This window comes from Pseudopipra pipra, chromosome 6, assembly GCF_036250125.1.
Source record: "Pseudopipra pipra isolate bDixPip1 chromosome 6, bDixPip1.hap1, whole genome shotgun sequence".
Taxonomy (NCBI): domain Eukaryota; kingdom Metazoa; phylum Chordata; class Aves; order Passeriformes; family Pipridae; genus Pseudopipra; species Pseudopipra pipra.
This window is the reverse complement of record NC_087554.1, coordinates 14,157,415-14,183,869: the sequence shown is the minus strand read 5'-3', so window position 1 is coordinate 14,183,869 and position 26,455 is coordinate 14,157,415. Positions and strand designations below refer to the sequence as shown.

Sequence of the window (26,455 nt, the reverse complement as noted above, 5' to 3'; positions counted from 1 at the left end):
ATAAGAATTGAGTTCAATGCTATTACTTAAAAGACAAAATAGATTCTCTAATCGTGAGATATTTTTCAGTATTTTAGTCACAAAACTTATTTCATACTTTCCATGAATAAAGGAATTAATATTTTAAAATGTGTATGAATTGTGATCAAAAGTATTCTAATGATTAGTTATATGGTGGCTTCTAGTTACGTTTGACATTGTTAGGTACAAGTCTTCTCTTCTTCCCCCAAAGAGGCAGGGAGGACACCACCATAACTTTTTCAGTGAAGGAATAGTCAGTAGAAATTCTTGAAAGTATAGCTTTTGAAAATGTATTGTTTGAGGTAGTTCTGTGTCTCATTAGAGGTGGAAAGCAAAAATCTGTGTGTTTGGAGGATGGGTATAAGGCAGTAATATTCTTGCGAAATATTTTGCCCATTTTTCAGCTGTAAATAGCAATATGCTGGTGGAGCAAATGTGCTTTTTTATGTACTTCCTACTCTGTTATTTTGTTCCCTCTTTCATCTATTTTCTTATATATAATCAATCCAAGTATTCTGAAATTGTTTCAAAAATTCAAATACATTGCATTGTTTTTTTTCCCTATCCACTTATCTGAAGGCTGATGACACTTATATCCAGTTGAAAAAGGATCTGGAGTATTTGGATCTAAAGGTAAGATTTTACAGCAGTATATTTCCTTTTTTTTTTTTTAACCCAGTTCTCTTTTGTGTATCATCTTTGTACCTGCAGATTTTCAAGTCACCTACTAGTCAGAGACAGAAACTGTGTTTTTTGCCTCACTGTCGCGCTTAGAATATTGAGTGTCATTTTGGGAGTGACTGTACAATTAAAGTGAAAACTCAGAAAATGTAGTTGCTTTAGTTTGTAGAAGGAACTTGGGTTACTGGGACTACAGATGAATGATATGTGGGTTTAGGGAAATCAGATAAAAAATCAGGTTCAAAATGTTCCTATGCTGTAGCATTAGAACCAATATGAAGTCAACACCTCTAAGTTAAATTATGTGTTCTTTTAATATTTTTCTCTTTAAATATTCTTGAACTGGCTTTTTCCTTGTTTTTGTAATATGCCATATTTATAATGCCTTGTGCTCTTGTGAAAATGTGGTGATTAATTAGGACCTGTCATTGTTTTTGTGTTATTACAACTAAGAGATTTCAAATGCACCCATTCATCCATCCATTCATAATCTGACCAAGTAATGTTATGAGATATACTTTTAAAGAAAAAATTAAATAATGTATTGAGCATCATATCATCTGTCTAAACGAAATTACTTCTGTATCTGATGCACTTGATGGTTAGTAATTTGAAAGCAAATCTAGACTTCTTAATATCAGGTTTTGAAGGGGAAAAAGCCCACCAAAATGATGTAATCATTTTGCTTAGCAAAGCAGTCTGCCACTTCCGAAGGTGTGTAAGATGTCTCACCATATATAAATCCTATGGTGTTCCTGAAAATCAAGGTGGAGGGAAATTTGGCACTTTGTTCTCCATATTGTTTGCATGTACATAGTTGATGCCATGGGGTATTGCATATGTGCAGCTAATGAGCTGACTGCACCTATGAGGATGTGTATTTCTATTTTATCTGATGTTTTAATTGCTGAATATATAACCAAATATATAAACAAAAAATATTAGTAATACATTTTATATATATATAAAATATCATATATATATAGATTTAATATTTATCATATAGTTGGTATATATAGTCTAAATTATCAAATATGTAAACTGTGGGAATCATTAATATACAAATTTAAAATTGGTTAGACACATTTAATTTTAGGCCTTGTCCTTGGTTTGTTCATGGCTTTACCATGCATCCCAAACCGTCAGCTGAATTTTATGACAAATTACAATCTAAAAAGTTCTACAAGTTGAGAAATTATTAATAAACACAGTGTTTTGTCCATTATAAAACACGACAGTTTTCGTGGTTAAGGTGACCACAGTTCAAGCCTCTGAAAATTTGATATGCTTAGCAGAATTATTAGGAGGCATTTTTAACTTTCTAGCAGATTCTGTCCAGATTCATTTGTTGCAACCTGGGATATGAAGAACTGTTTGGTCTCCCAGGAGCTCCCACTGTGCCTGTGTAGCACCTAATGAAATCAGCCAGAAAGAGAAATGTACGGCGGCACCTGATCCTTCAGCGAAAAGAAACTTAATGCTAGTGTTGGTTCCCTTTTGAAAATTTTTGACAGTCAAAATGTCAAGTGTGTTTCCATAGGAATGATGTAATTTTTCAAAATGGGCATTTCTTAATGACCTCCTTTCAGTAGAGGTCCGGAAATGTAAAAATTCCTGTCAGGTTGCTGAGAGATTGAAGACCATGTGACACTTAAGAAGGTGTCTCTGTGTTGGTTGCCACTAGATGCAGAGGTGCTTTTTTTTGCAGTAAGAGGAAAAAAGAAGAGTGCGCTGTATGAAACTAAGCAAATTATATATTTTTCTAGTAATGGTGGAGTATGACAAATTCACAGTTAATCCATTTAAGACAATGAAGGCTTAGATAGAAAGCCTGTTAGTTCAAGCCTCTCTTTTGACTTCACCACACCCATGCTAATTAAACAGTTTCAAATAGGACTGAAGATTTTGGAACTGGAATTAAACTTTTTTCTTTTCACTAAATCTCTTATTTCTGAAGATTTCTTTTCTTAGGGGTTTTGAAATACTACTTTTCAACATGTAAATTGTGATTAAGTAATTAACTGCATAATGCTTGCCATAGTACTAAAACTGATTATAGTAACTGGTTACACAGCATTTAGTGATTTGTTGAGGCTCACATGTTTTTGAGCCTATTTTTTTACTATTTAACAGTCTTAAAATACTATATAAGAAATAATTTTTGTGTTAAGATTATATTTTCAACATTATAGTGTATTGTCACATCGTAAGTATAAATGAAATAAAAATGCTCTAAGATGGATATTAATCCATGTCAGTAATTTTCTCTTACATATCAGTTAGTTCTGACATGAAAAAAAGAATAAGTCTAAAGACTGTTTGTTCACACCGTGAGGAAAAATTATTGATAGTTTTGAAGATGCAAAACATTGTGGAGGTTTCTTTTAACAATATTGTCCTTAGATTAGGAGCCTTTTTTCTCCCCAAATTGTTGCCAAGACTCTGTATTCTTCTTTAATCCATGAAATAGAGGCATGTGGAACATGGAAGAAATGGTATATTTATATGCTATGGCATAACTATGTCTCTTTTGGAAAGAAATTTCCGCAGCTGTATTTCTGCAGTTGGATTTTTTCAGCCTTTAAAGTGGACAGACCCTGTATTAGAAAAGCAGAAAGGGAGAGCAAAGAAAAGAAAAAACTCAATTTCCCCCCGAAGCTTCTAAGATGACACAAATGGTGAAGTGAGTGTCCCCTTTTTGTGGCTATGAAATGAAGTTCAGGCAGGCTACAGGAGGGATCGATGGGCAGCCTCATGTCAGAATACTTTACAAACATTCCCTAACAAGTTATACAAAATATGGATGAGGAAATCTAGGAAAATTTGTGTCACTAAGTAGAAATCGTGCAACCAGTTGAAGCAAATCTGGAGCCCTCTCAGGGGTCCTGCTTCATTCTTCTGCAGTCAGGCTGTAATATCTGAAGCTGTTTAGTTTCTTCTGCAGTTGAAAGAGGTTTCTTCTGCAAGCTTTTGTCACTTAGATAATGAAGAATACAGTGCACAGCAGGTATATGTTATGGGAGGAGGGATAAAAGTGATTGAAATAACATTTTTCTCTGAGGTTTTAACTAGGTTGCTCAAATTATCAGTGTAGAGAGTTCTTGGTGCAAGTGTCACTGAATATTACATGACAGAAAATACCATGGTGTGTTGAAACTGCAACTGGATGAGACTGAGCAAATCCTGTTTTTTTTTTTAATGTGTGTTTTGAAGAAGTAGAAAAGTCTTGTTGTTGCATGAAGAATCTATCAAAAATATGAGACAGTAGGGGTAGATTCCAGGTGTAGCTTCCATCATGGCAGGTGGTGCAGACCATAAACCTTGATGATCGGTGTAACACAAGAGCATGTGATTACTGCTGCTCGTGGAGTTTTGAGTTGTAAAGTTTGGGGGTTTAAATCTTGACATCTGTAACAAGCTATTACTAAACTTTTGTTTGAAACAGATAGAAAATAATGGACCTCTGATCAACATGATATACAAAGTGCTAAAGAACTCAGCACAAGGGTTACTATCCAGTATACATGTAAGACTGCCTGCATCTGAAATGTGCTCATCCCATTGCTTTTTAAAGTAGCAGTCAGTGTTCTGGCTTTTATAGGTGTCTTATGGTAAACAGTAGTGCTTTCTGTGAGATTATTTTTTCTTTCCTTTTTTTTTTCCTTTTTTCCCCCTTTTTTGGAGTCTGTATGCAAAATTATGGCTGACTTCAGTGTTTGGTTTAATTTTGAAAACGATTGTGTCAAGTAGTGACTCCTCTGTGAAATTTTGGAAACGTGAAAGCATGCTAAATCTTCATTATGTTCTCATGTTCACTGCTTGATAATTAACAAATTCCTTACAATTTTGATTATGTAAGTTAAAGTATCCCCAAAATCTGCAGACTTGTTTTTATGTTAATTCCATTGCTTTGAAAAAGGCTTTTGCATTCTCTTAGCTTGCAGGTGATGAAATGTGCAAAATTATTACTTTGATTGCTAGTATTTCATATTTGTATTTAATTACATTACTATTATATATGTGATTTAGCATTTAAATAATTCCATTAATACTTTTGAAAGAAAAAAACCCACATCATTGTTGAAAAAGAAAATATCAAAAAATTGAAAGTTTTGAGAGGCAATAAGTGCTTTTGGTTTTGGTGGTGGGGAAGTAACATTTCAGCACATAAAGGTATGAGAAGTCTTTAAAGGGAGCCTGCTGTTGGAGAAGACACTAAACATAAATGATGACCAGACCCTTGTGTTTTAAATCTGCTTTGTTATTTGAAAACACTATGTGTGGATGGTTAATTTCATGTAACATGTTACATTACATGTTAAAGCTGAGATTATATCAAAGATTTATCTACAGTAAGAGTAAAATAGAAGTACTTTTAAAAAGCTAACATGGTCCTGTAGGTGACTTTTAGGTTAACAAGTAAACTATGTAGCTTCAAGTCTGGAGATTGCCAGTCAGTCGATAAAAAAGCAAACTACCTCTCCTACCCCACCAGAAAAGCCAACAGCTTTTGCTCTTACATTAAAACCTCTTCTCTTACATTATTGAAGACAATATTGAGGTGAATTTTTCTTCATAAACTCTTGATGGTATATGAATAGGAATATGCTGTATAGGAGTACTACTAGCTACCAGGTGTTTCTTTGGTAAGATAGTATTTGCTTTAATGAATCTTTAAAAATATTCTAATCTAATAATATTAAATCATTAGATTTTCAGGCTTTAAAAAATGTATGATTAATGAACTGTATTACATTGCTGTTTTCTTAGCCTCATTTATTCACCAAAAAAAATTATTCACGTGGAGGCAGTGGAAATAATAAACATTTCTACAGAGATAGACATGCCTTCACTTTAAGGTTGCTGTGAAGGTTGGAAGTATAATATAGTATCGTTTCTGTACTGATTTAAAAACTGTGTTATGTGAGAAGATAATCTTCTCAACCAGAAATGGAATATGAAACCAGTGATTTATGAAATGAGAGATTTGGTACATTATAAACATGTCAAAATAGATTAATTGCATTTAATTCCACTATAGCATTTTTATAGCATTCTGTCTTTAATAAAATTTACCCTGTGCTGAGGAAGATACTATCCTTTGTAGAATGAAATACTTACCAAAAGTTGTATTTTTAGTCATTAATGAATGCTGCTATTCTTGCAACCATCCATTTAAAGGAACTATTCAAGTCCTTTGGCTTCAAGAAAGCTATTATAGCTGAACTGTTAAAACTACTGTATTTTGCAGGAAAAGGACCTTTGCAACCATAGATAGGTGGGATTATGCTTCTTTGTACAGAGTTCTAAACTACTGTAAGAGTTAAATAGGCTAATATAACTAGTAATTCTTTCTGTTAACACTCTTCAAAAACTAAAGCCAAATTTGAAAATATTTGTACCCCAAATTTTATTAATTTTTGCTAATAACCATGAATATTTAACAAAACTTTTCACTGCTGAAGCATAACTAGGTTTTAGTTTGGAACAAATTCCTTATATTTTTAAAACCTGTTCCTCTTAGGTGACAGGACGTGACACATTAAAAGAAAGAAGTACAAAACCTGTCAAGATTGCAGAAAGTGATATCGATGTAAGTATCAAACACCACTTCAACACCTCTTGAATTGATTTGGTTGTTTCTGTTGTGCAGTTACATGTTCATTATTATACTTTTGGGGGTAAGATATTACAAGTGGATACTTTTCTGCCTAATTTTTAAAATCTAATGTTATATATGTATATTATTTCATTTCCAGGTGAAGCTAAGCGTTTTCTGTGAGCAGGACAGAATTCTGCAGGATTTGGAGGACAAAATAAGAGCTCTTAAGGAGAATAAAGTAAGTAGGTTGAAAAGGGATTAGTAAAATAAAGCAACAGCTTTTATCTAATCATAAAATATGAAATTCCAAACAAAAATTGAATTACTGGATGCTTCTTGCACTGTAGTAGTTTTCTTTGGACATGTGTATAAACTTCTGTGAGAAAAAGATGGGGGAGTGTGGGGGCGGGGGGTGTGGTGTTTGTGTTAGGACTGATTACCAATTGTTAGAAAACATGTTTTTGAAAGTGAATGTTTTAAATCCATCTGCTTCCCTGCTGCCTATGAGCTGTAGCTGTCAGTACATTAAGGTGGTTCAGAAAACAATCTATTCTAAAATGAAAGTGCTGTTCAGGTGGATTCTTCAGTAGAGCTACTTTGCAAAAATGATTCCACGTTATTTCCTCCTGACTGAATGAATTGGACCTGCTTCATGTTTTAGACAATATTTTAATCTCTCACATGGCTAATTCAAGTATAACAGTGAATGAGAATCTGTCCTTAAACAAACAGCTCATGCTGGGCTGTGGTAGAGCTGTCACAGTTCTATACTGATTAAGAGAATTTTTCTGAAACTGTAAATTACAGTTTCGTACAGAGTGTAAATAGAAAAATTCCCTTCTCAGTGCATTGTGTTTTCCACAGTTTGGGCTACTTAATGGAAAGAATTAATGGAAAGTATCAGATAATTTTTTTATAATATGTAACTAAGGCTCTTGCACTTTTTTGTTACTGTTGGCCTCCTAATCTCCAAAACAGGAGGCCAGTCCTCAGCTTACTGGGAAACTTGTGGCATGGAAAACACATTTCATATTACTACAGGTGGGTGCATAAAATTCCATGTAAATGTTGTAGACTTACTGTTTCTTTGCTAGGATCAGCTGGAGTCTGTTTTGGAGGTTTTACACAGGCAGATGGATCAGTACAAAGACCAACCACAACATGCAGAAAAAATATCTTACCAGCAGAGACTTTTGCAAGAGGATCTTATACGTATTCGGGCTGAAATATCCAAAGTTTCAACGGTATGTGTTTCTGGTTGCTTGAAGAAAACCATAACTAAAATACCAGGTAGAGTACAATTGTATTGTTCATTGGATAGGGGAGTTAAGTCCTGTTCTGAACAGTTTTGGTTAAGATACAGAATACTAAATCAGGTAAAAATAATTAAACAATCTCTTCAGCTTTACTTTTCAATATTCCCTGCCCCTGCAAAAAAAGATTACTCAGAAAACTTTTTATGTCTTTTTATTCTATGTGTGGGCTTAAATTGCAAATCTTTCAGCTAGTCCTTTAAAAATATAAAGGTGATTCCGTGATATCTTCCTAGGGCAAAAGGAACTGGGAAAGTCTGTTGATATTTCAGTCAAAATTTACTACTGATATTGTAATTCAATAAAATTAAAATGTAATTTAATGTTGCATTTTATTAATAAAATTATTTCTAAGAATTGGCCATGAAGGAGAGTATATTAAAACTGGGTGAAGTGTATCCACTCTATTATTCCTACCTTTTAATGAATATGGGACCAGCTCTTTGTAACATTGTTGGTAGAGTTGCATGAACACCTTTCCTATAGAAAGATCATTAAAACTTCAGGATTATATAAATATATAGATAGAGTGGTTTGTGCCTATAGAGAACATATGACTTTCACAGTCAGCACTTAAAATGTAAATGTGGACATAAATAACAAGTCATTGTAATAGAGGCTGTACTGGTCAGTCCAAGGCACCTTCTAGTCCAGAGTTCTGGCTTCAGCAGTGGGCATAAGCAGATGCTTAAGGAAGAGTAAGGGTAGGAGAGGTGGGTAGTATTTCCTATCATAACCAATCCAGCTTCTAACTGTTTTCTGCTTGGAGAATTCCCAGTTCTGGTTTTTTTGTTATTTTTTTTGGTCTATTTAGTAATCCTCAGTAGATCGTTTCCAAAAACCTATAAAGTTCCCTTTTAAATTCTGTGAATCTTCTGCATGCAAAACATCATTTGGCGAGGTATTGCACAGATCTTTTCTCCACTGCATGGACAACTCCTTTTCTTTTATTTGTTTTGACCCTGACTTGTACATGTTTAATGTGATAGACCCTTGTATGAGAGAAGGTGGGGAACAGTCAGTCATCTGCTCTCTCCATGGCACTCATGGCTTCATAGACCTCCATGATTTCTTGCCCTCAACTCCCATGTGTTCTCTTTTCTAAAATTCAGAGAAAAGCCTATTTCATCATCCTGTACATAAAAATGCACCAGACACTTGATTTTTCTCAGTTCTGGGTCAGAAGGCTGACTGTGATGCTATGGATGCTGGAAGTAATCCAAGTACAGTAAAGGTGATTGGATAGCCTTATTCTCCAGATGTCTGCTGGTTTATTCACTTTATAACATATTCTGTAGAACTGTTGAAGGATAACCTGCTCTGTGTTTCAAGACATGACTTCTGGTATAGGTCACTGGATTTTAATTATAAACTTGTTTTCAACAGAGGAGTAAATTAAAAGGAAATGGAACTGCAATAGGCTCAATTCCCTCACAGAGTATACTTCAGATTCTATTACATGCCAGTTTTATACTTAAGAAATGGGTTTGTGTAAGGAAGTTGGCCAAAGTTTTTTAACTAGGGATTCTTGACTTGATCTTGCAAGCTGTAAAGCATTTTGAAGCGTATAATCAACTCTAAGCAACGATGGAGACTACAAAATGGATTTTTTACTTCTTTTTATAGTAGAACAACACTAACTTCAAAACACTTTGGTGCTCCACTAGGGAATGATTTTGTAGTTTATCATAACATTGTATTAGAGTATTCCCTCTGTTAATAGGAAATGGAAAATGCCTGGAATGAGTATCTGAAATTAGAAAAGGATGTGAGCCAACTGAAAAAAGCCTTACAGGAACAGATGAACAGTTCATTGCTATCTCAGGTGGGTCCATTTCCAGACATTGTAAACACTTATAAGATGATTTTGTCTGAACTTGAAGCTATCATCTCATAACAGAAATTCTCTGCAATTTTTGCAGTGCATTCAGCTGTCATGTAGTTTAGTTGGTGGAATTCAGACACTGCAGCAGCCTGGCTGTGCAGGGTAGGGCGTCTGGCAGCACATACAGTAGTGTCTCATAAGTTGTCTATGCAAATTTGTCATTATTTTATTACGTTTTTATTACATGCTGACATCTTGACGTTGATAATGTATTTAATTTATAAGACTATGCAGGACTTCTTAGTCTTCCATTTATTTGATCTGACATTGTTGGCTTCTTTATCCATTTTTGAGATCATCAGTCACTGGATTGTTATAGTCATTACTTGTTCTTTGTCATGTTCTTCTATTTGTGGAAGATTTATCTCTGCAGATTGTTTTGTGAAGTGGAATAAGTGTTTTAACAGCCATCAGTAATTGAAAGGCATCTCAGTTTTAAATCAATTATTCAGTTTCGAATCTTAAAAAGAAGCTTTGTTTGAAGCTAAGTTATTCTCTTTGCTGAACTGGATGTGGCATACCAGATTATTTCTACATACCTGCTTACAACTGGTGACTTTATTCTTGGAGCAAGAAATGCAGACTGGATTGTATTTCCTTTGTTTAAGCAGAACAAAACACAAGGAACGAAGCTAATGTATACATTTTGCTCAAATTTTGGTCTGTTGTTCCAAATATTCTGGGCCAAAAGAAGGCACTAGTTAAATTTATTTATTTGCAATAAATATCTGATCAGATATGAATTGAAGCCTGTTTATTTTTACTATTAATGGATAAATGTTTTGTATCAAAGCAAGAGTTGTAAAACTTTTTTGAGTGCATCAATCTTCAAAGTCTATTTTCATTTACTTTTAATTCTAGGGAATGGGAAAGTGATTCAGTTTCTGGAGGCAGAATATTATGTAATTAAGCTCAGCTGTAGATTATGTATTTCAAAAAAATCCCAGGGGGATTTCAGAATAAAATGGTCCCTGTATGAAGTTTGTTTAACAAAGGAAAATTACAGGTTTAAACAAAATATACTTTGTTAGATTACTTTAACAAACAATTTCCAGTTGAGCATTGAGCATGCTTAAAATACTGGATGTGTGGCATGGGATTCACCAATATGTATGGAAGGGAATACAGTTTGCAGAGGAAAAAATGTTAATTCAGTTTGACTATCGTCTCATATCACATATGTGCATAATTTTAAATAGACACAGAAAGCACATTATCAGTTCTGTGTGTGTATACTTACATATATATGTATATATTAGTATGCATGTGTATGTTTGGCTCATATTAAAAAAATATTACTGAATACCTATTTTGGAGTTACTAAGGGGAACTGATTTTTTCGGAAAGTACCAGATATTCTTCAAATTATATTCCTTCAAAGAAGTCTCACTTGAAGTACCCATAATAGTTAGAATTTTTATGATCTCTGCCCAAGGCTATGTAGACAGAAGATTGTTTATCTAGCATTTTCCAATAGCACTAAATTAATACACACATGGCATTTAAAAAAAGACAGTCTTCATGGAATATTATTAAAAATTCAGTAAATTTGCAGGCTCAGATTTCTGTAGGAAACCACTAATATAGTTTCTATATAGCATTAATTTAGAGGTCAAAAACTAAATGTTTGAAGCAGCTCGGTCATAGTAAATCCGTTTAAAAAGTATTGTAAAGAATCAGGCTTTTAAGAGTACAGCTTCCTTGTCTTTTGCTTACGGGCTGGAGAGGATCTGGGCATGCTGAAATTAACTGACATGGGCTATTTTAACAGTAATAACTTCTTAGTGGGTGAGTGTTTCTCCTCTGGTTTTGTAAGTCATTCTAAATTATGTTTCTTTGTAGAGGAAGTTAGAGAAATTGAATTCTCTATCCAGGTTACTTTTTCATGCTGACCCATAAAGTATATTTATGCCCTTTTGTAAAGAGCAGTCTTGGCTTTCATAATTTTAAAATGAATTCATCTGCTTATTGTTCAGACCTAGTCCATTTTAGGTCTAAAATATTCTCTCCACATCAATATTTAAGTAATGGAGAGAAATAATATTAAAAGATCTGGCTTTTCTACATTGCTAATCAATGTTTTCTGAGTGGTTTCAAAAGCAGGATTTTTGGTACATCTAGTGGTTTTTTCAGCCATTCTGAGGCTTGATTATTGTAAATCCATCATTTGGTTCCTTGTAGTATGATTAATCTCAGAAAAATGAAATGAAATGTGCAAATTTATAGTTTGTGTCCTGACAATCTTTCAAGATATGTCCCATCTATCCAGTGAGTTTACTACAGGCAAATAACGTTCTCCATCATTTAAATGTTTGTGTTCTTGGCATCCTGTTTGCTGATCTGTAACCTGGCTGAACATATTTCCTGATCTAAGACAGAAAGTGGAAAGCAATTTATATGCCTTCCTTAGCTCTATGAGGTGTAACAGCTTTTACTGAAGTTTTTTTCACTTTCAGGCTTATAGGATTAATTAGTAGCTATTTTGTAGCTCATGGCAAGTGATGGATTTCTACAGAGCAGCTTGTAAGCAATTCTTAACTAAAGTGTTTCACTGCCTTCTGCTTTCTTTAATAGTACTGGTTTTACTACGTTTATTCTTGATGCAAATTTTTGCGGGCAGAGTTACCAGGCTTTGATTAATTAGATGGCTATAACTATTTATGATGATTGGAATGGCTGAAGTGGAGGCTTCAGTAGCCAAGGCTCTGTCTGTAAGATAACAGTCAAAAGCAGAGTCCAGACTGTAGACAGAGTTTCCCTTTCTTTCCTCCTGGAAAGGTGTGGTAAAACAATTAGGATGTGAATGAGACCAAATCCTGTAACAGCAGCAATATATTGTTTCAGCCTATAATACATCATGTCCAGTAGGCCTATCAACCCAAATATAAGCAGAAATTAAAATTGTCAGCCCTTCTGAGTTTGTTTGGGTTTTGTGTTTCATCTGTTAAAAGCCATTGGGAAGTTTATGGCAGGATTCAGGGAGATGATACGAATTTTTTGCTTTTTTAATATTGGACATTTCCCCTAAAAGTATTAAGATGAGATTCGTAAGGCTGCTGTAGCAGTCTTAAGTGTGTTAGTTATAGGATTTAAGGACAAAGTTCAAGTGAAAAGATTGTGTAAGCTTATTTTATGTGGAACATTAAACTAGGTTTTTCTAGCCTGAATAATATTGTAGAAAAAAATGTAGAGGTGTCTCTTTTCCCCAGTGTTCCATAGGAAGTCTTCCAGGACTCAGAAAATGCTCTAACAAATTTTATGGGCAAGATAAGTTGGTTGGTGTTGGGTTTGGGGTTTTTTTAATTATTGTTTTAAAATAATTATTTAACTCATTTCTGGACTCCTAAGTTTTCAGAAGTTCTGAACCACTAATTTGGGTGTGGTATCAAAAGAAGGATAAACCCATAGTAAATTAAAAATGAGGTAAAGTTGATTTTTTTTTGTTTTACTACAAATATCAGGAGAAAACACAAATACAAAAAGACTTGTGGAGAATTGAAGATGTTACAGCTGGCTTGAGTGCAAATAAAGCAAACTACAAGACCATAGTAGACTCTATTAAGAATCCAGGTAAGGAGAACGTGATGAAAAAATAAAAAAATGTACAAATGCAACTGAATCTTTGGGTCTGTGCAAATAGTCTGAAAGTTTGTTCTACTGCAGAAAATCCAGTTAACTCTATTGAATGTATCAGAAATCTCTGTTAATTGAACACATTAATTTGGTGTTTCTTTTCTTGAGGTGACAAGGTTTTTTGTTGTTTGTTTTCATGTACTGATGGCAGTAAAATGTAACAAGGCATGAAAAAAAGGAAAAACAATAACAATAATGGGCTAAGTTCTTCAGGTTGCAGAAGGAGTTTCTGACATGTGCTAGGTTCATACCAGCATAGTATCTGTTCTGTATTCTGCCCAGGAGCTCCCCTCTGTGTTTTTCTCTGGGGTGTTTGGTTGGCTTTTTTCTTTTCCCCTTGGATGCTGCCCAGCTGCCCTTGCTGCAGTTGCCTTCCCCCTCCCTCTTCAGGCAGGTGTTTGTGGGCAGAGCAACAACATAGTGGAAGAGAGGAAGGGAAGGTGTGTGTGGTCTGTGTTTCAGTTGCATTATTACATTTCAAAGAAAAGACAACGCATTGGGATAGCAAGAGACTGTTAACGCCTACTGTAAATCCACTCTATCTTTGCTCACCTTTTGCATACAGAGATAAATAGTTACGAGATGGTGAGCTCTCATTTTATTTATGGTATGGCTGTCAGTGCCTAGCCTTGTCTAGATCTGTGGGCATCTTAAGGAATCTGTGGCATGGGCCAGATACAGCCTATGAACTGATTTCATAAGACTCTCAGGCTTTTCCTTCCTTCCCTCCCGCTGTACTCTACAAGGAATTTTACTGGATGATACTAAACTGTGTGGTTTTATTTTTGGCCTGAAAGACTTACTAGATTCTCATTAAAAAATGTTTTCCACTCTTGTTACAATGTAAAGAACAAACATTTTTTATGTCCAAAACCCCCATTTGTGTCCAAAGCAACGTGCAGAGGACAAGGGCTGTTTTGTGAAGTCTGTTAATTGCTATTCTTATGAACATTATTGGTAGGAAACAACACTTAACATGTTTGTCTGTTTTTCCCCTAGAGAGAAAAACAGTGCCTTCATTTTCTCAGTCTTCAGTGCCTTCCTTACCAGCCTCCCTTGCAACTGCGGAGAACAAACTTCCAGTTGCTCAGAGCCCTCCACGCAGCCCGGTTAAATCCCCCCTGGAGGTCAGGCTGTATCCACAGCCTTATTTCCAGACCAGAACACAGCACCAAGCACAGCAGCTGAAAAAAATCGAGCCACCTCTTCAGTCACCAGTTAAGCTCAAGCCAAAGGTTGTAAGTACTGCTCTTCTGTGATTCATTCACCAGTGTTTCCTTTTCCTTCTGGCAGGAACAGTGAAATGTCATGGTTACGAAGTGCACACAGTGTGGAGGCACAATAGGGAGGCACTTAGGATGTTTCTATTGAATCTGAGCAGTAGTACAGCAGAATACATGTGTGTAACCTGGAGCTTTATGTACAGTGGCCATATACTGTTTTAGAACTTATTAATTCACAGCCTTTCTTGGGAATACTTTGTGGTTGATTTCTTGGGCCTCATTTGGGTTTTAAAGCCTCAAGCTCCTCGTGTGGGCAGAGGAGAGCATGCTAGATCAGTCACAAATGACATATAATGCAATGGACTTTCAGTTTGTGCCAGACTGTTTTGAGACTGTTTGCCAAATCCTGATGCTTTCCTGTTGCCAGGAAGATGAAGCACCACCCAGACCTCCTCTCCCGCAGCTGTACAGTCCTGATGATCAGCCACCAGCTGTTCCACCTCTCCCGAGAGAAGCCACTGTCATCAGACACACATCAGTGCGGGGCCTGAAACGTCAGTCAGATGAGAGAAAGAGAGACAGAGAACTCGGACAATATGTAAATGGAGATTATAGGGTGAGCACTCATACACCTATACCCCTGCATTTTAAACTTATGTGCACCTGTAATAAAAGATACTATTGTCTCTGAAATATATGGACCTGTAAGTCTGGTATTAATGATATATGATGGCATAGAGATGATAATGACAAGGAGAGACCTGTGCCATGTAATAGTAGCGGAGAGAAATTTAGTGATCCAGAAACAAAGCTTTAGGATTTGTTTTAAGATTATTAAGACCTTCTGTCTCTGATTTCGTTTGAGCTGATGAGTATTTTTCTGTATAGGTGGAACTGCGTTCATACATGAGTGAACCAGAACTGGCAATGATAGGGGGTGACCTCAGCCATCCTTCCAGTGCTTTAATAAACCCTGACAGTGGATACCAGACATTACCTACCCGTGGTAAGCCAGGAATTTATGTAGTTGATTTTTAACAGTACTATCTGTATAGGAGCTTTTCTCTCCTAGAATGTTCTGGAGATGACATTTATCGTCAGATCACTATTTTTAGATTAACTATACAGTGCTGTGAAAGTCTAGAGATTTTATGCATTTTAATGGTGCTGTTACAGTCAACCAGCCTTTTGCAAAGCAACTTAATATATAAGGCTTTAAAAAACCCTGTAGCAAAACATGGAATTAACTGTTAGAATCTCCTATATTCAGTTATTTTTCCTCATAATTTCTATGTAACCTTTTACAAACACTTATATTGCCATTGAAATGTAACTGATAAAGAATATGAATTTAAAGCCCTCAGATATTACATCTGACTTGACACTCCATCCCTACTGTGCTACACTCCTGTAACTATTTCACAAATGAGGATAGACATGATATTTGGGTAAAAGCAAATTCTTAGCCATTCCCTTCTTATTTCTTTCCTTTCTAACTGTGAATGTTAAGGTTTGATTTTCTTCACAGAGGTGATTATTTGTACAGTGTATCTACTCTGGTACAGCTGATTTCACCCCATCCCTCACTTAATATAAGTTTCTAAATTATTGTAGGTCTTTCTGAATTTGGATCAGTAGTGACCTGAAACACATTATGTTTGGCTGAAATGAAATTTCATGCGTCTCATGATCTTCTGAACTGCAAAATGTGAAATGCAGGCTAAAATAGTAGCCAGAATGTCATAGAAACATGATGACAATGTAAAAAAATATCTGTCTTGTTTGTCATTTGGTTTAAGGCATTCTCTTTTTCCTTATAAAGGTTTGTCTGGATCAACTTCCAGATTGCACCAGTCATCTACCATTTCATCGTTTGCAACACTTCGAAGGGATAGGTCCAAGGTAAGTTTTAAATAAACATCTGAAGGCAAATGCCTGAACTGTTGAAAATAGTTAAGCCCAAAATACATTTTGCATAGCAGGGAGTGGGACTGCAGTAAATGGGAGAGGACCAAGAGCTGCGATCTGATAAAATCTCCAATTTTTCACTTTCTTAAATGAATTGGAAAACAGACAAACAACTTACTGCATTTCAAATAGATCTATAAAACAAGGTTTAGAACCAAAAATCAGCACTACTAATAGAAAACACAGAGTCGAAACATGCAAATAAATGCAAAGGAAATAGAGTAAAATTTACTAATAAGGTAGCAGAAAGAGTTCATTTTTTGTATACTTTTTATGAGGTATTAATTACAAAAACGTGTTTTGTGTGCCTTGTGACTTTTACAGGAGAGACCAAAGAGTGCCTTGGAACGTTTATACTCTGGAGACCACCAAAGAGGCAAGATGAGTGCGGAGGAACAACTAGAAAGAATGAAGCGACATCAGAAGGCATTAGTTCGTGAGCGCAAGAGGACTCTTAGCCAAGGAGAACGGCAGTCTGTCTCATCTCGGTCTTTCATCAGGCCCGTTTCTGCAGACGTAGGCTCAGTATGTTAGATATGCCTTAAAAGGACTAAACTAAAAATATCTTTGGATTTATTCTTTTTTCCTGGCAAGCACTTTCACTTGAGTGTGTGTGATGCTCCTAGTCCAATTAAATTAGTGTTACACGGTATCAAATGAGTTCAGAGAGTGTGAGTAACAGGTGATCTTTTTTACCTGGAGTAATGGTAAATGTCGAATGTTCAGCAGGTAAGTTGGTCAGAGGTTAGAGTGATGAGTGGAGATGCCAGTTTATTGGGGTGACTTCAGAGCCATGAGTTTTTATCCTTGGAATTGTATTTAGAAAGTGTAAGAAGCGTGTACAGTTTTAAAACTGCTTCATAATGGAATGGGCCTTTTAGAATGTTCTTATTCACCATGGGTATTTTTCTTTTTAATTCATAAATTAGTCTGTGAGATAGTCATGGTAATATCAGACCAAGGTGGTGTTTGCTTTTTTTTAAAAAGATGATAAATGGATAATCAGTTTTAAAATCTAATCATGCAGATTAGGAATTTATGTCAGAATTAACTTGTTTTAATTGATACAAACTCTTCTTTAAAGCTCAAAACATGGAATATTCTAATAAGGCTCAAATTTAAGCTGCTGAAGAAAAGTATTTTTGTTGCATTCTGAGAATAAATGCTGTACAGACAATAAGTTTATAATGATACGTTTTGGATACTAACCAAAGCAATTCTAATTGGTGAAGTTACCCAGTTGCTCACTTGGTGCTAAACCAAGATTGTACTGTAATTGCACTTATGCTGTGGTCTTTTAATTTATTTTTTTATTTGGTCCACTAGAGCTTTAGAATGATCACATTGTTTTACCTAATTCATTGCACAAGATCTCTTGCTTTTAGATTTGTCACTCATCATACCTAATGCCTCTTTTTTTGTTTGCTTGTTTTTAATTTGCAGAATTATGTAGTTACTTTAAAATTTCTAACTGGACTACTCAATTTTTACCAGGCTTAATTGCATTTAGTACATGTGTGTCAATTGCTGGCATTAAAAAAACCCTTATAATATTCAGCTTTTCATTCCCACTGTTCTGTAGCACTAATTTACAGCCAGTTATTTGTATTTACTTTCCCAGTAAATACGAGTGCACTGCTTGGAGACATTCATCCATTTTGTCTTCTGTTTTGCAATCAAAAATTTTTTAAAGACAGTGCATAATGTTTGGGAACTTAAGTACTATATTATCACTGTTATTTTCATATTTTAATTAGAAGAAATAAATCTGGGCTTCGTATGTTTCCTGACTCGCATAACATACACAAATCGAATTTAAACATTTTCGTAACACTCGTTATTAACATTTGTGGCAAAGACTTTATTTATAAATTTGGGTGCCATCTTGGTCTTTTTCTTGCTGTAAAGAATTAAAATAGAGTTTTTCAGCCCTAGTAATGTTTTGTAGAGGTCATCTCTTGTACCTATAGGGCTTTGATATGCAAAAGCATGTTTGATAGCACAACTACTTACAGCATTACAATTATTTAGCAGCCAAAATGGCAAACAGTTAAATGTATAATTCAAGTGCTGCTCAGTATGTAACTTTTGCTTTAGACGTAAATTGTATGTGTAGTTCTAATTTTTAATTGGTCAGCTCTCAAGTGTAGTATGACATTTCAAGTATTGATCACAGTACCTGAATTCATTTGTTATATACATTGCCTTTTTAATGTAAAAGTTGCAACATCAAAGCCAATAAAAATCCTGCTTCGTAAGAATGGTTTGATGTTTTTCTTACCTATATATAATAACTTGAAAATGATACTGTGTGTTTAAAATATACTATGTCAATCAGGCCTGGTTCGAATATGAGTAGAAGGAGTTTGGAGTACTCATGAGAAAACTTTTTTTTTCTCTTTTGAATTTTGTAAAGAAACATCTCAATTTTTGAGGTATAATTGCCTTTTAGCTATTTAACTTTTTTAATATACGTGGAAGATACTTATCTTCTGAGTGAATACTGAGAGCTTGTGCATGAATAGGTTTCAATTAGATTTATTAATGCAAGTAGCATAATGACGTCTAAGGACTTCATGTGGAATTCAAACTTCAACCAAAACAAGCCAAAGATTTGTACCAGAAATACTGGAGATATTTTTAAGAATACATTCTCCTATTGATTGCCTCAAATGCTTGAGGGGATAATTTTTTTTGTTGTTGTTCCTTTTGTCCCTTCTTTTTCCCACTACACTGCTTAAGTTGCTCAGATCTACTGAATGGAATGGTGCTACCACTGAACTTAATTTTTTGAACAAAAAAGGTCTTGGTAGTGTCCTTAAGTGTGAGTTTATATGTAGCTATATTGTGTGTAGTTGTGAAGGAGGTACTGTGAAGTGATTTGAGAACTCTAAATTATGCTGCTTAATTTAAATATATTTCATATTGATAAATATTTAATATTTCTAATTTATATTGCTAAGTATTTACCTTATAAAGACTGTGTGAAAGATTTTTGCAGGTAGCTAGATTCTGCTTTTAATGAAGTCAGAAGAGCTTAGAAGTTAAACACTTTTTATTTCAAGACAAGTTAATGCCAGCATGTAAAATATTGTCAACTTTAAACAGTAGGTATTATTCTAAAAAGATACATAAAATTATCAAGTTGTGATTCTCAAGCTGCAATGTAAGTACCCATTCTGTGTAGTGATTCAAAACCACACAGCACTGTCTCCTTAGAATGCCTAGGACTAGTCTGTCAGTCTGTAGGCTCACTGGTATTGACACGTGTGCTTCCAAGGATGTTTGTGTGTGGCTAGTTCCATGTTCATCAGCAAATGTGAAATTGTGATATGTTTCTTAGAATCTAATACCGCTGAACATTACTTGTAAAATTAAACAATACTCCAAATTCCATGCAGCACAGGCAGAGAGGAAAACTCCCAACCGTGTGTGCCAAGAAATACAGCTGTATTTTCTTTCTCTTGTCAGTTAAGGGGTTTGCTCTTTGCATTCTTTCAGCAACGTAGCATTTGCAGCAGTAGTAATGTACATTGCTATACCGTGAATTTGGCAGTGTGGTTGAATGCTGTTAATTGTTTTGTATCTATTACCAGTGGAAACGAGAGCAAGAATTTGATTTGCAGTTACTTGAGAGGGCAATTCGTGGAGAAGAGAAGGATGAGAATGAATGGTTAAAAGTTCAGCCAGTAGCAGTGACAGAGACAGACCTGGAGCCTCAAGACTATGATTTAGATATCAGCAGAGAGGTAACACTCATAATTTTTTGCCTCCCATTCTGTTTAAATATTAACCTGTCTTAAGTTTTAGGCACTGAATTCTCATCTTTTCTTTCAAAAGTTAGCTGGAAGTTTGAACTAAAAGGAGTCTTTGGGGTTTTGCAAACTTGTGACCTGGAACATAAAATCTCTGTAAGGTTTGTGTTTGTATTGTGTTCTAGTGGAGAGAAAAAATTGAGAAGTTAGCTCTACTGTTTGAAATATATATCTCAGGCTTTGTAAAGGAAAAAGCGATTAAGTTAGGGAAAGTTATATTAATTGGGGAAAGAAGATGAAAAGACAACATGAAGAGTATTTGAAAATAAGAAACAGGAAAGAAGAAAAAGTTAGCTCCCCAGAGGTACCTTACTCCTCTTCATTTTGACTGGCAAAAGGTGACAGAGAAGAGGGAGCACTGCTTTATTCAGACTTGAAAAGAAAACACCTTTCTATCAGATTTTGGAATGCCTTGGTTGGTGTTCTGGACACAAGATCTTTTTTCAGCTTCGAAAACCGAAATTGTTAGTTTGAAATGCGATTGAGCCATCTGGTGGGAAAGAAAGAATATAGCAAGTGTAAAGGTTTCAGGAGGTACACTGTGTTGTGTTAAATGCCGTGGTAGATGGCAAGTCACTAAAATTATTAATGATAATTAGACTGGCAAGCACCTTTACTCTTCTGAAAGCTGTTGGCAGAGTAGCATTTTATAGAGAGAGATATTTGTAAAAGGTTTACTCTGTGAGCCATTGTCTGTTAATCTCTATGAATGAATGAATGTATCTTTCAGTTAATCTTTGTGTAATTTTTACAGAAAATGCAGTGCTTTTGTAAACTTCAGAAACAGAAAAAATACTTTTGTTCTATTTCCTGTCCTTGTTGTACTCTGCTATTAATTTTTCTTTTCCTGAAGACCCCCAGGGCAATGGGAATCACTTTCAACTTCCTTAATTTAAGCCTTGGATAGGAAACATTTTTTCTTACAGGCATTTCTGTCCTACTTCAGAGTAACTGAAACAGGTCTGAAGCTCTGAGGGTAAAGCTTCTTTTTCAGTTTACCCAGGTTAGAGTCACAGAATCATAGAATGGTTTGGGTTGGAAGGGATCTTAAAGATCATCTAGTTCCAACTCTTCTACCATGGGCAGGGACACCTCCCACTAGACCAGATTGCTCAGAGCCCTATCCTGGTCTTGTTGTCCTTTTCCATTTCTGTACTTTAGGTACTTCAGTGCCTCAGAAGGAAATGTACTGAGCTGTTCACATGTTAACTGGGTTTGTTATTCTGAAAATGGCAGGATATTCTGATCTAGGTTAGTTATATTAGGGAGATAGATATAGACATTTAAAAAAAACCCCAAACACAACTCTATATATGTAGATAGATACATAGATAGCTCCAAAGGGGAGTTGGATTTCAAAGTAAGGAAGTGTAGTGGAAATAGGAGGATTTTTTTAGGAAGCATTGGCTTTGCGTTTCCTGAGAAGGAAGTATAAAAAATTTGAGACTGTGATTTTAATATGGACATAAATGCCAGTGACTGTTTGTATGCTTTTGGCCTATGATTGCCTGTGAATTACAGAGCCTAATCACTGAGATTTGGGTTAGGCCACTTTACATAATTGAATTAGTGTGAACTAAGTTCAGTGGTGAAAAAATTTAGGATTATGTTTATTGAAAACTTTGAATTTTGAAAACTCATTGCCTCATGAGTGTTTTAACAAAAATCCAATGAGAAGAATCAAAAATAGTTCTCCTTTACTTATTTCTATTTATTTACACACCCTCTATTTTTGTTTTTCAAAAGCAGTCTGTTCTGTATTATAAGCATTGGTTTTTAAAGTCCGTTTCTAAACTGTGTTTTCATTGAGTGATTTAGGTCTCTTATGTGGAGAAAAAATTTTCCCCAAAGTAATTGATCGTAACAAAAACTTGTTGCTAGCTTTCATGCAATTATGTAGAAATTTTCAGTTTGCAGAAGTACATCTATGCAACATGTTGTTACAATTGCTCAGTGTAGTGTATTTCTGTTTGCCTTTTTTTTTTCTCCACTGATCCCAGAAGAATATGGCAGTCTCAAAAGAATGATACCATAGGTTAAAACTTTAGGTGGTATTTCCTTTCAGTTGTAGAAGTTCTTGCTTGCACGACATAAAAATGACATTAACATCTCAGGTTGTTCAGTCAATCTTGCAGTGGTTGCTTCTTTTTACTGTAACACCTTTAGTCAGAGCCCTACTTCGGGCTCTAAGCCTGAGCTGAAGAAAGGTTCCCTGTTGATTCTGATTTCTTTTGTAATCCCCTTTAATATTTGTTTGATCTGTCTTCTAAAGTAAAACAAATCAGAGGGAAAAGACACAGTTAAAAGGGCATCCACTCATATCCAGAGGGAGTGTTTAGCATCAGGTACATGTGCTGACTGCGAAAATCCATGCTTTATTCTTTTCACTGTGTTCTCCCATTGCGGAGAATTTATCTCAAGTTTTTTAGGCATTTGTTATTAAAAAAATGATGCTTACTTTCTTTCCACAGTTGTCAAAACCTGAGAAGGTTGTAATTCCAGAACGTTATGTTGAACTGGAGCCAGAAGAGCCTCTTTCTACTGAAGAACTGGCAGCAAGGCAGCGTAAAGCAGAAAAGATAAAGAATATTCTTACTAAATCAAGGTCAGGTTTTGGGGGTTTTCCCAAATCTTACATAGAGGCTAGTGTTGAATATTGAGAACTAACTCGATGCAACAATCTTAATTCCTATGAATTACCTAAATGTAACTTTTAGCTTTTGGAAAGTGAACTCTGAATTTGTGTAGTATGCTTAAAGCTGCTTTTTAAAGCAAATTTTTAAAACAAATTTTGTATATGTCCGTTTTCTTGTTCAGAGAATCCTAAAATGGTAGTGAGTCCTTACTAAGCAACTTGTAGATGAGAGTGAGGAGGAAGGAAAGGCACATATCTGGCCAAAAGCAGAAGAAAAGTCATTGTGAGAGCTGGAGTTGTGAAAGAACACTTTTGGCTACTTACAGCTGATGTAGAGTCAGCTGAAACATTCGGTTTCAAGAATTTGATATGTCAAGTATCTGCTGTCTCTGGAAGACAATTGAAGAGGCTGTGCCTGAGGGCTACCAGGTTATATGCCTTTTCGACTGAGCACTAGCAAGAAATTTTACTGGCAACTTCAAATAAATAGAATTTTTTGTAGTGCTTTTGTGTTAGCAGTGTATTTCCAACAAAGGGCTACTTAAGGCTTTGCAGAAATCGTGACTGAACATGTAATGGCTGTGTCATTTTTCTTTGTATGCTGTAGGCATTTACATGCAATAGTGACACTACTTTAAAGAACAGCAATGAAGTACGGAGCTTGATAGATGAGATCTGAAAACTGCCGTACGAATTCAAGCTTGTTCTTATCTGCATGGTGGATTCTTTATGTTTGCAAATGTTAATGTTGTTTTTCACTTTCCCACTAGTATGCACAATCTACAGCCTACTGTAGCCCAGGACAAACACAACTCGATTGATTTAGATTCACAGCTGCAAGAGCAGGAGCGCATCATTACCATATCATACGCTTTGGCTTCTGAAGCCTCTCAGAGGAGCAAGGAGGTAGCAGGTAATGCTTAGTTATTTACAAAATAACAGCTATTTCTTACCAGCTTCCAAAGTTGTTTGGGGTTGTTGCTGAACTCCTGGCATAAGAGAAAGTTTTAGTCATTCCTATTCAAAATAGTGTGTATAAGTAACAAACGTAGAAAAGTCTAACAATTTACAGTGAGTATTTGGCCTCAGTGGACTGGATGAAGGGGGCAAAATAGTATGATCAATAAGTTCAGAACTTGGAAACTTGCTCTAACTAATAGTGCTAAAAAAATAACATTTTAACTGAATTCTCTATAATTATGTTAAATTGGATATTTCTATATTTTTAAAAAGAATATTGATTTGTGACTTTAAAAAATCAAGAGAAAAGGATTTAAAATAGTTTTTCTTAACCTAAAGAATCCCTGGTCCAGTGATTGAGATTAGAGTACAATCATTTTCAACTTGAGCTGTGTGACAACAGGCTGAAAAAGACCTTGTAAAACAGGGATTGGCACGTTTCTGTCTGGTGACCAAGATTAGAGGTCAGAGCAAGACAGCTGTGCATGAATTCTACTTGATGCCTGGAAATTAATAGATCCTCTGCAATATGTTACTAAAAGTGATAATTTCACTCTTGATTGCTTTATAGTTGAAATAAGTAAGAAATGTCAAGAGATTTGTATCACACAGTAATCCATGCAGCAGCGATTCCAGCAAGTATCTGACTGGCCATTTATAACTGGCACCATTCACTGTTCCAGTGGAGAATGGAAATAATGGAAACTTCAACTATGATGGAGAAAAAATGTGCACATTTCTCATCTGAAGTTGTCAGTTTAAACTTATGGCACTTGCCACAGCACCCCTTAAGACCTTCCCATTAAAGACAGATTATTCCAATATCCAGATGCGTAACATGCATCTACAGTAGCAGACTGCTGATTGAATGTGGCTGTATACTCAGGGATGCAGTGCCAGCTAAACCTAAGGGGAATGGGATTTTGAGGCGATGGAATACATTTTCAAGATAGGAATCTTGAGACTTCAGAGAGTTTCTGTGGGTAATTTAACTGACTGGCAGGGGTAAAATGATTGACTGAGGAGACAAGACATTATAAAACCAAACCAAACAAACAAAAAACCAGAATTGTAAAATCATGAGAGCATATCAAGGAATAACCTTGTGGACCTTCAGGCCATCAGTGTATCAGAAGGGCTTCTCCACACGTGGTCTGGTCCCAATTCTAGCGACCAGGTCCTTGTAACAGGAACTCTGGTACTTCATGTTTCATGAGGTATGAGCCAGTGCAGCATTTTGGCAAGCGAGTTCTAGCTTCTGCTGGGAAAAGGTCACACTGAAGACAGGATCAGCCCAGATGAATGCAGCCCATACTTGAAATTATTCCTCTGTGTCTGTACGACAAGAGCAGAGTGCCTTCCCTACTTAAAGGTCTTCATGGGGCCAGTTAACTTACTTCTGGGTATATCTGAATTTGTAGCAACTGTACAGAACTGAAATAGGTTTGATTTTTAAATATTGTGTGGTGAATGTAGAAGTGTTTTCATTACTATAGTTTTTTAATTTATATTTTAACTTTTTAAATTGTAATTATTTCAAAAGTGTGACCGTCACATATTTATAGGTATATGTAACCACAGAAATCCTCTTAATTCTTTAGTTTTCCTCAAAGAGGGAATTAAAATATGTATTGGCACTGAAATGTTTAAATGCAACTTCAAAACATTTGCAGTCACTTGTGAGATAATTTTTAGTTTAATTTTCTTTGTGAAGTACAGCAGCTGCCTCTTTTGTCATTCAGACACTTAAAGAAATCCTAACACAGTAGCTAAGGACTGAGGGTTTTAAGGAATCCCAAAATGTTATGTCTGTGCACAGTTTTCCTTGCCACACTTGTATCTCAAAAATTCACATATTGAAACATGTCTGGCTTTGATTTTGATTATTACTTACTCCTTTAAAAGCAAACACCTTTCATAGTATTAAAAAAAAAAAAAAAAGAAAAGGAAGAAGTCAAGAGTGGTTTGGTTTTGATAGAAAATCTACAAACTGGAAAAGAGTTCAGGTTTTTATTTATGGCATATTTTCTGATGCTCTAAGGTGATTAAAAAGAAAAGCATTTGATGCTTTGCACAGCTGATTGTACATTCTCATTTAGTATCATGTTACAGATTCCTTCACGTTCTTATTTTGGTAGTTTGATTTTTGAAGTGTGAGTTGTCATTTGCTCCTTGATGATGAAACAGACAATATATGAAAATCCGAAACTAATTATCTAGATTTTTTTACGAAGGTTTGCTTATGAAAAAGACTGTGAAGCTTAACTTTTCCCATTTTTCAGGGGGAAGCAGTTATGTTAAGGTGCTATGCTAATATAAATCTTTTGAAATAAATTGTACATTTATCTAATCCTTGAAAAGCAGCATTTTAGAGTTCCTCTGTTCCTACTAAGAAATCAATCTTCTAAATGGAAACCATGCCAAGAATCTGGAAGATTAAAGTCAAATACAAGAGCATTAAGAAGTCACTTCCTAATTTGTTTGCTTTGGAATTACGTCTATCTTCAGCCCTCCAAAATATAAAAGCAGAATTTTAGACTGAGTTTCAATCTCTTCAGTTTTATGATTATTGTCTTCCAATACTATATCATTAGTCTTATTTAGAAACAAAGATAGTTTTAATAACTGTGTTCTTTATCCTGTATTTTTAAGCTGAGATCTGAAAATTTACTTACTGTATCATGCACTGTACTAAGCAAAATGTTACATGCATATGTAA

General features: G+C 35.2%; 1 protein-coding gene across 15 annotated transcripts in view; it reads left to right on the top strand.

Annotated features, from left to right (window-relative positions):
* The window catches only part of PLEKHA7 (pleckstrin homology domain containing A7), a 157,884-nt gene that overhangs the window by 127,795 nt on the left and 3,634 nt on the right, over positions 1 to 26,455 (top strand). For 10 of the 15 annotated variants that reach the window (XM_064657457.1, XM_064657454.1, XM_064657451.1 and 7 more), the window contains 15 exons: positions 601 to 654; positions 4,148 to 4,228; positions 6,227 to 6,295; positions 6,462 to 6,542; positions 7,399 to 7,548; positions 9,341 to 9,442; positions 12,964 to 13,072; positions 14,135 to 14,373; positions 14,786 to 14,974; positions 15,247 to 15,364; positions 16,181 to 16,260; positions 16,651 to 16,851; positions 19,923 to 20,075; positions 22,613 to 22,746; positions 23,547 to 23,689. In XM_064657457.1, coding sequence (XP_064513527.1) covers positions 601 to 654; positions 4,148 to 4,228; positions 6,227 to 6,295; positions 6,462 to 6,542; positions 7,399 to 7,548; positions 9,341 to 9,442; positions 12,964 to 13,072; positions 14,135 to 14,373; positions 14,786 to 14,974; positions 15,247 to 15,364; positions 16,181 to 16,260; positions 16,651 to 16,851; positions 19,923 to 20,075; positions 22,613 to 22,746; positions 23,547 to 23,689 — 1,903 coding nt within the window. The remainder of the gene's footprint in view (positions 1 to 600; positions 655 to 4,147; positions 4,229 to 6,226; positions 6,296 to 6,461; positions 6,543 to 7,398; positions 7,549 to 9,340; positions 9,443 to 12,963; positions 13,073 to 14,134; positions 14,374 to 14,785; positions 14,975 to 15,246; positions 15,365 to 16,180; positions 16,261 to 16,650; positions 16,852 to 19,922; positions 20,076 to 22,612; positions 22,747 to 23,546; positions 23,690 to 26,455) is intronic. The other 5 variants (XM_064657462.1, XM_064657460.1, XM_064657456.1 and 2 more) reach the window with 2 other exon arrangements.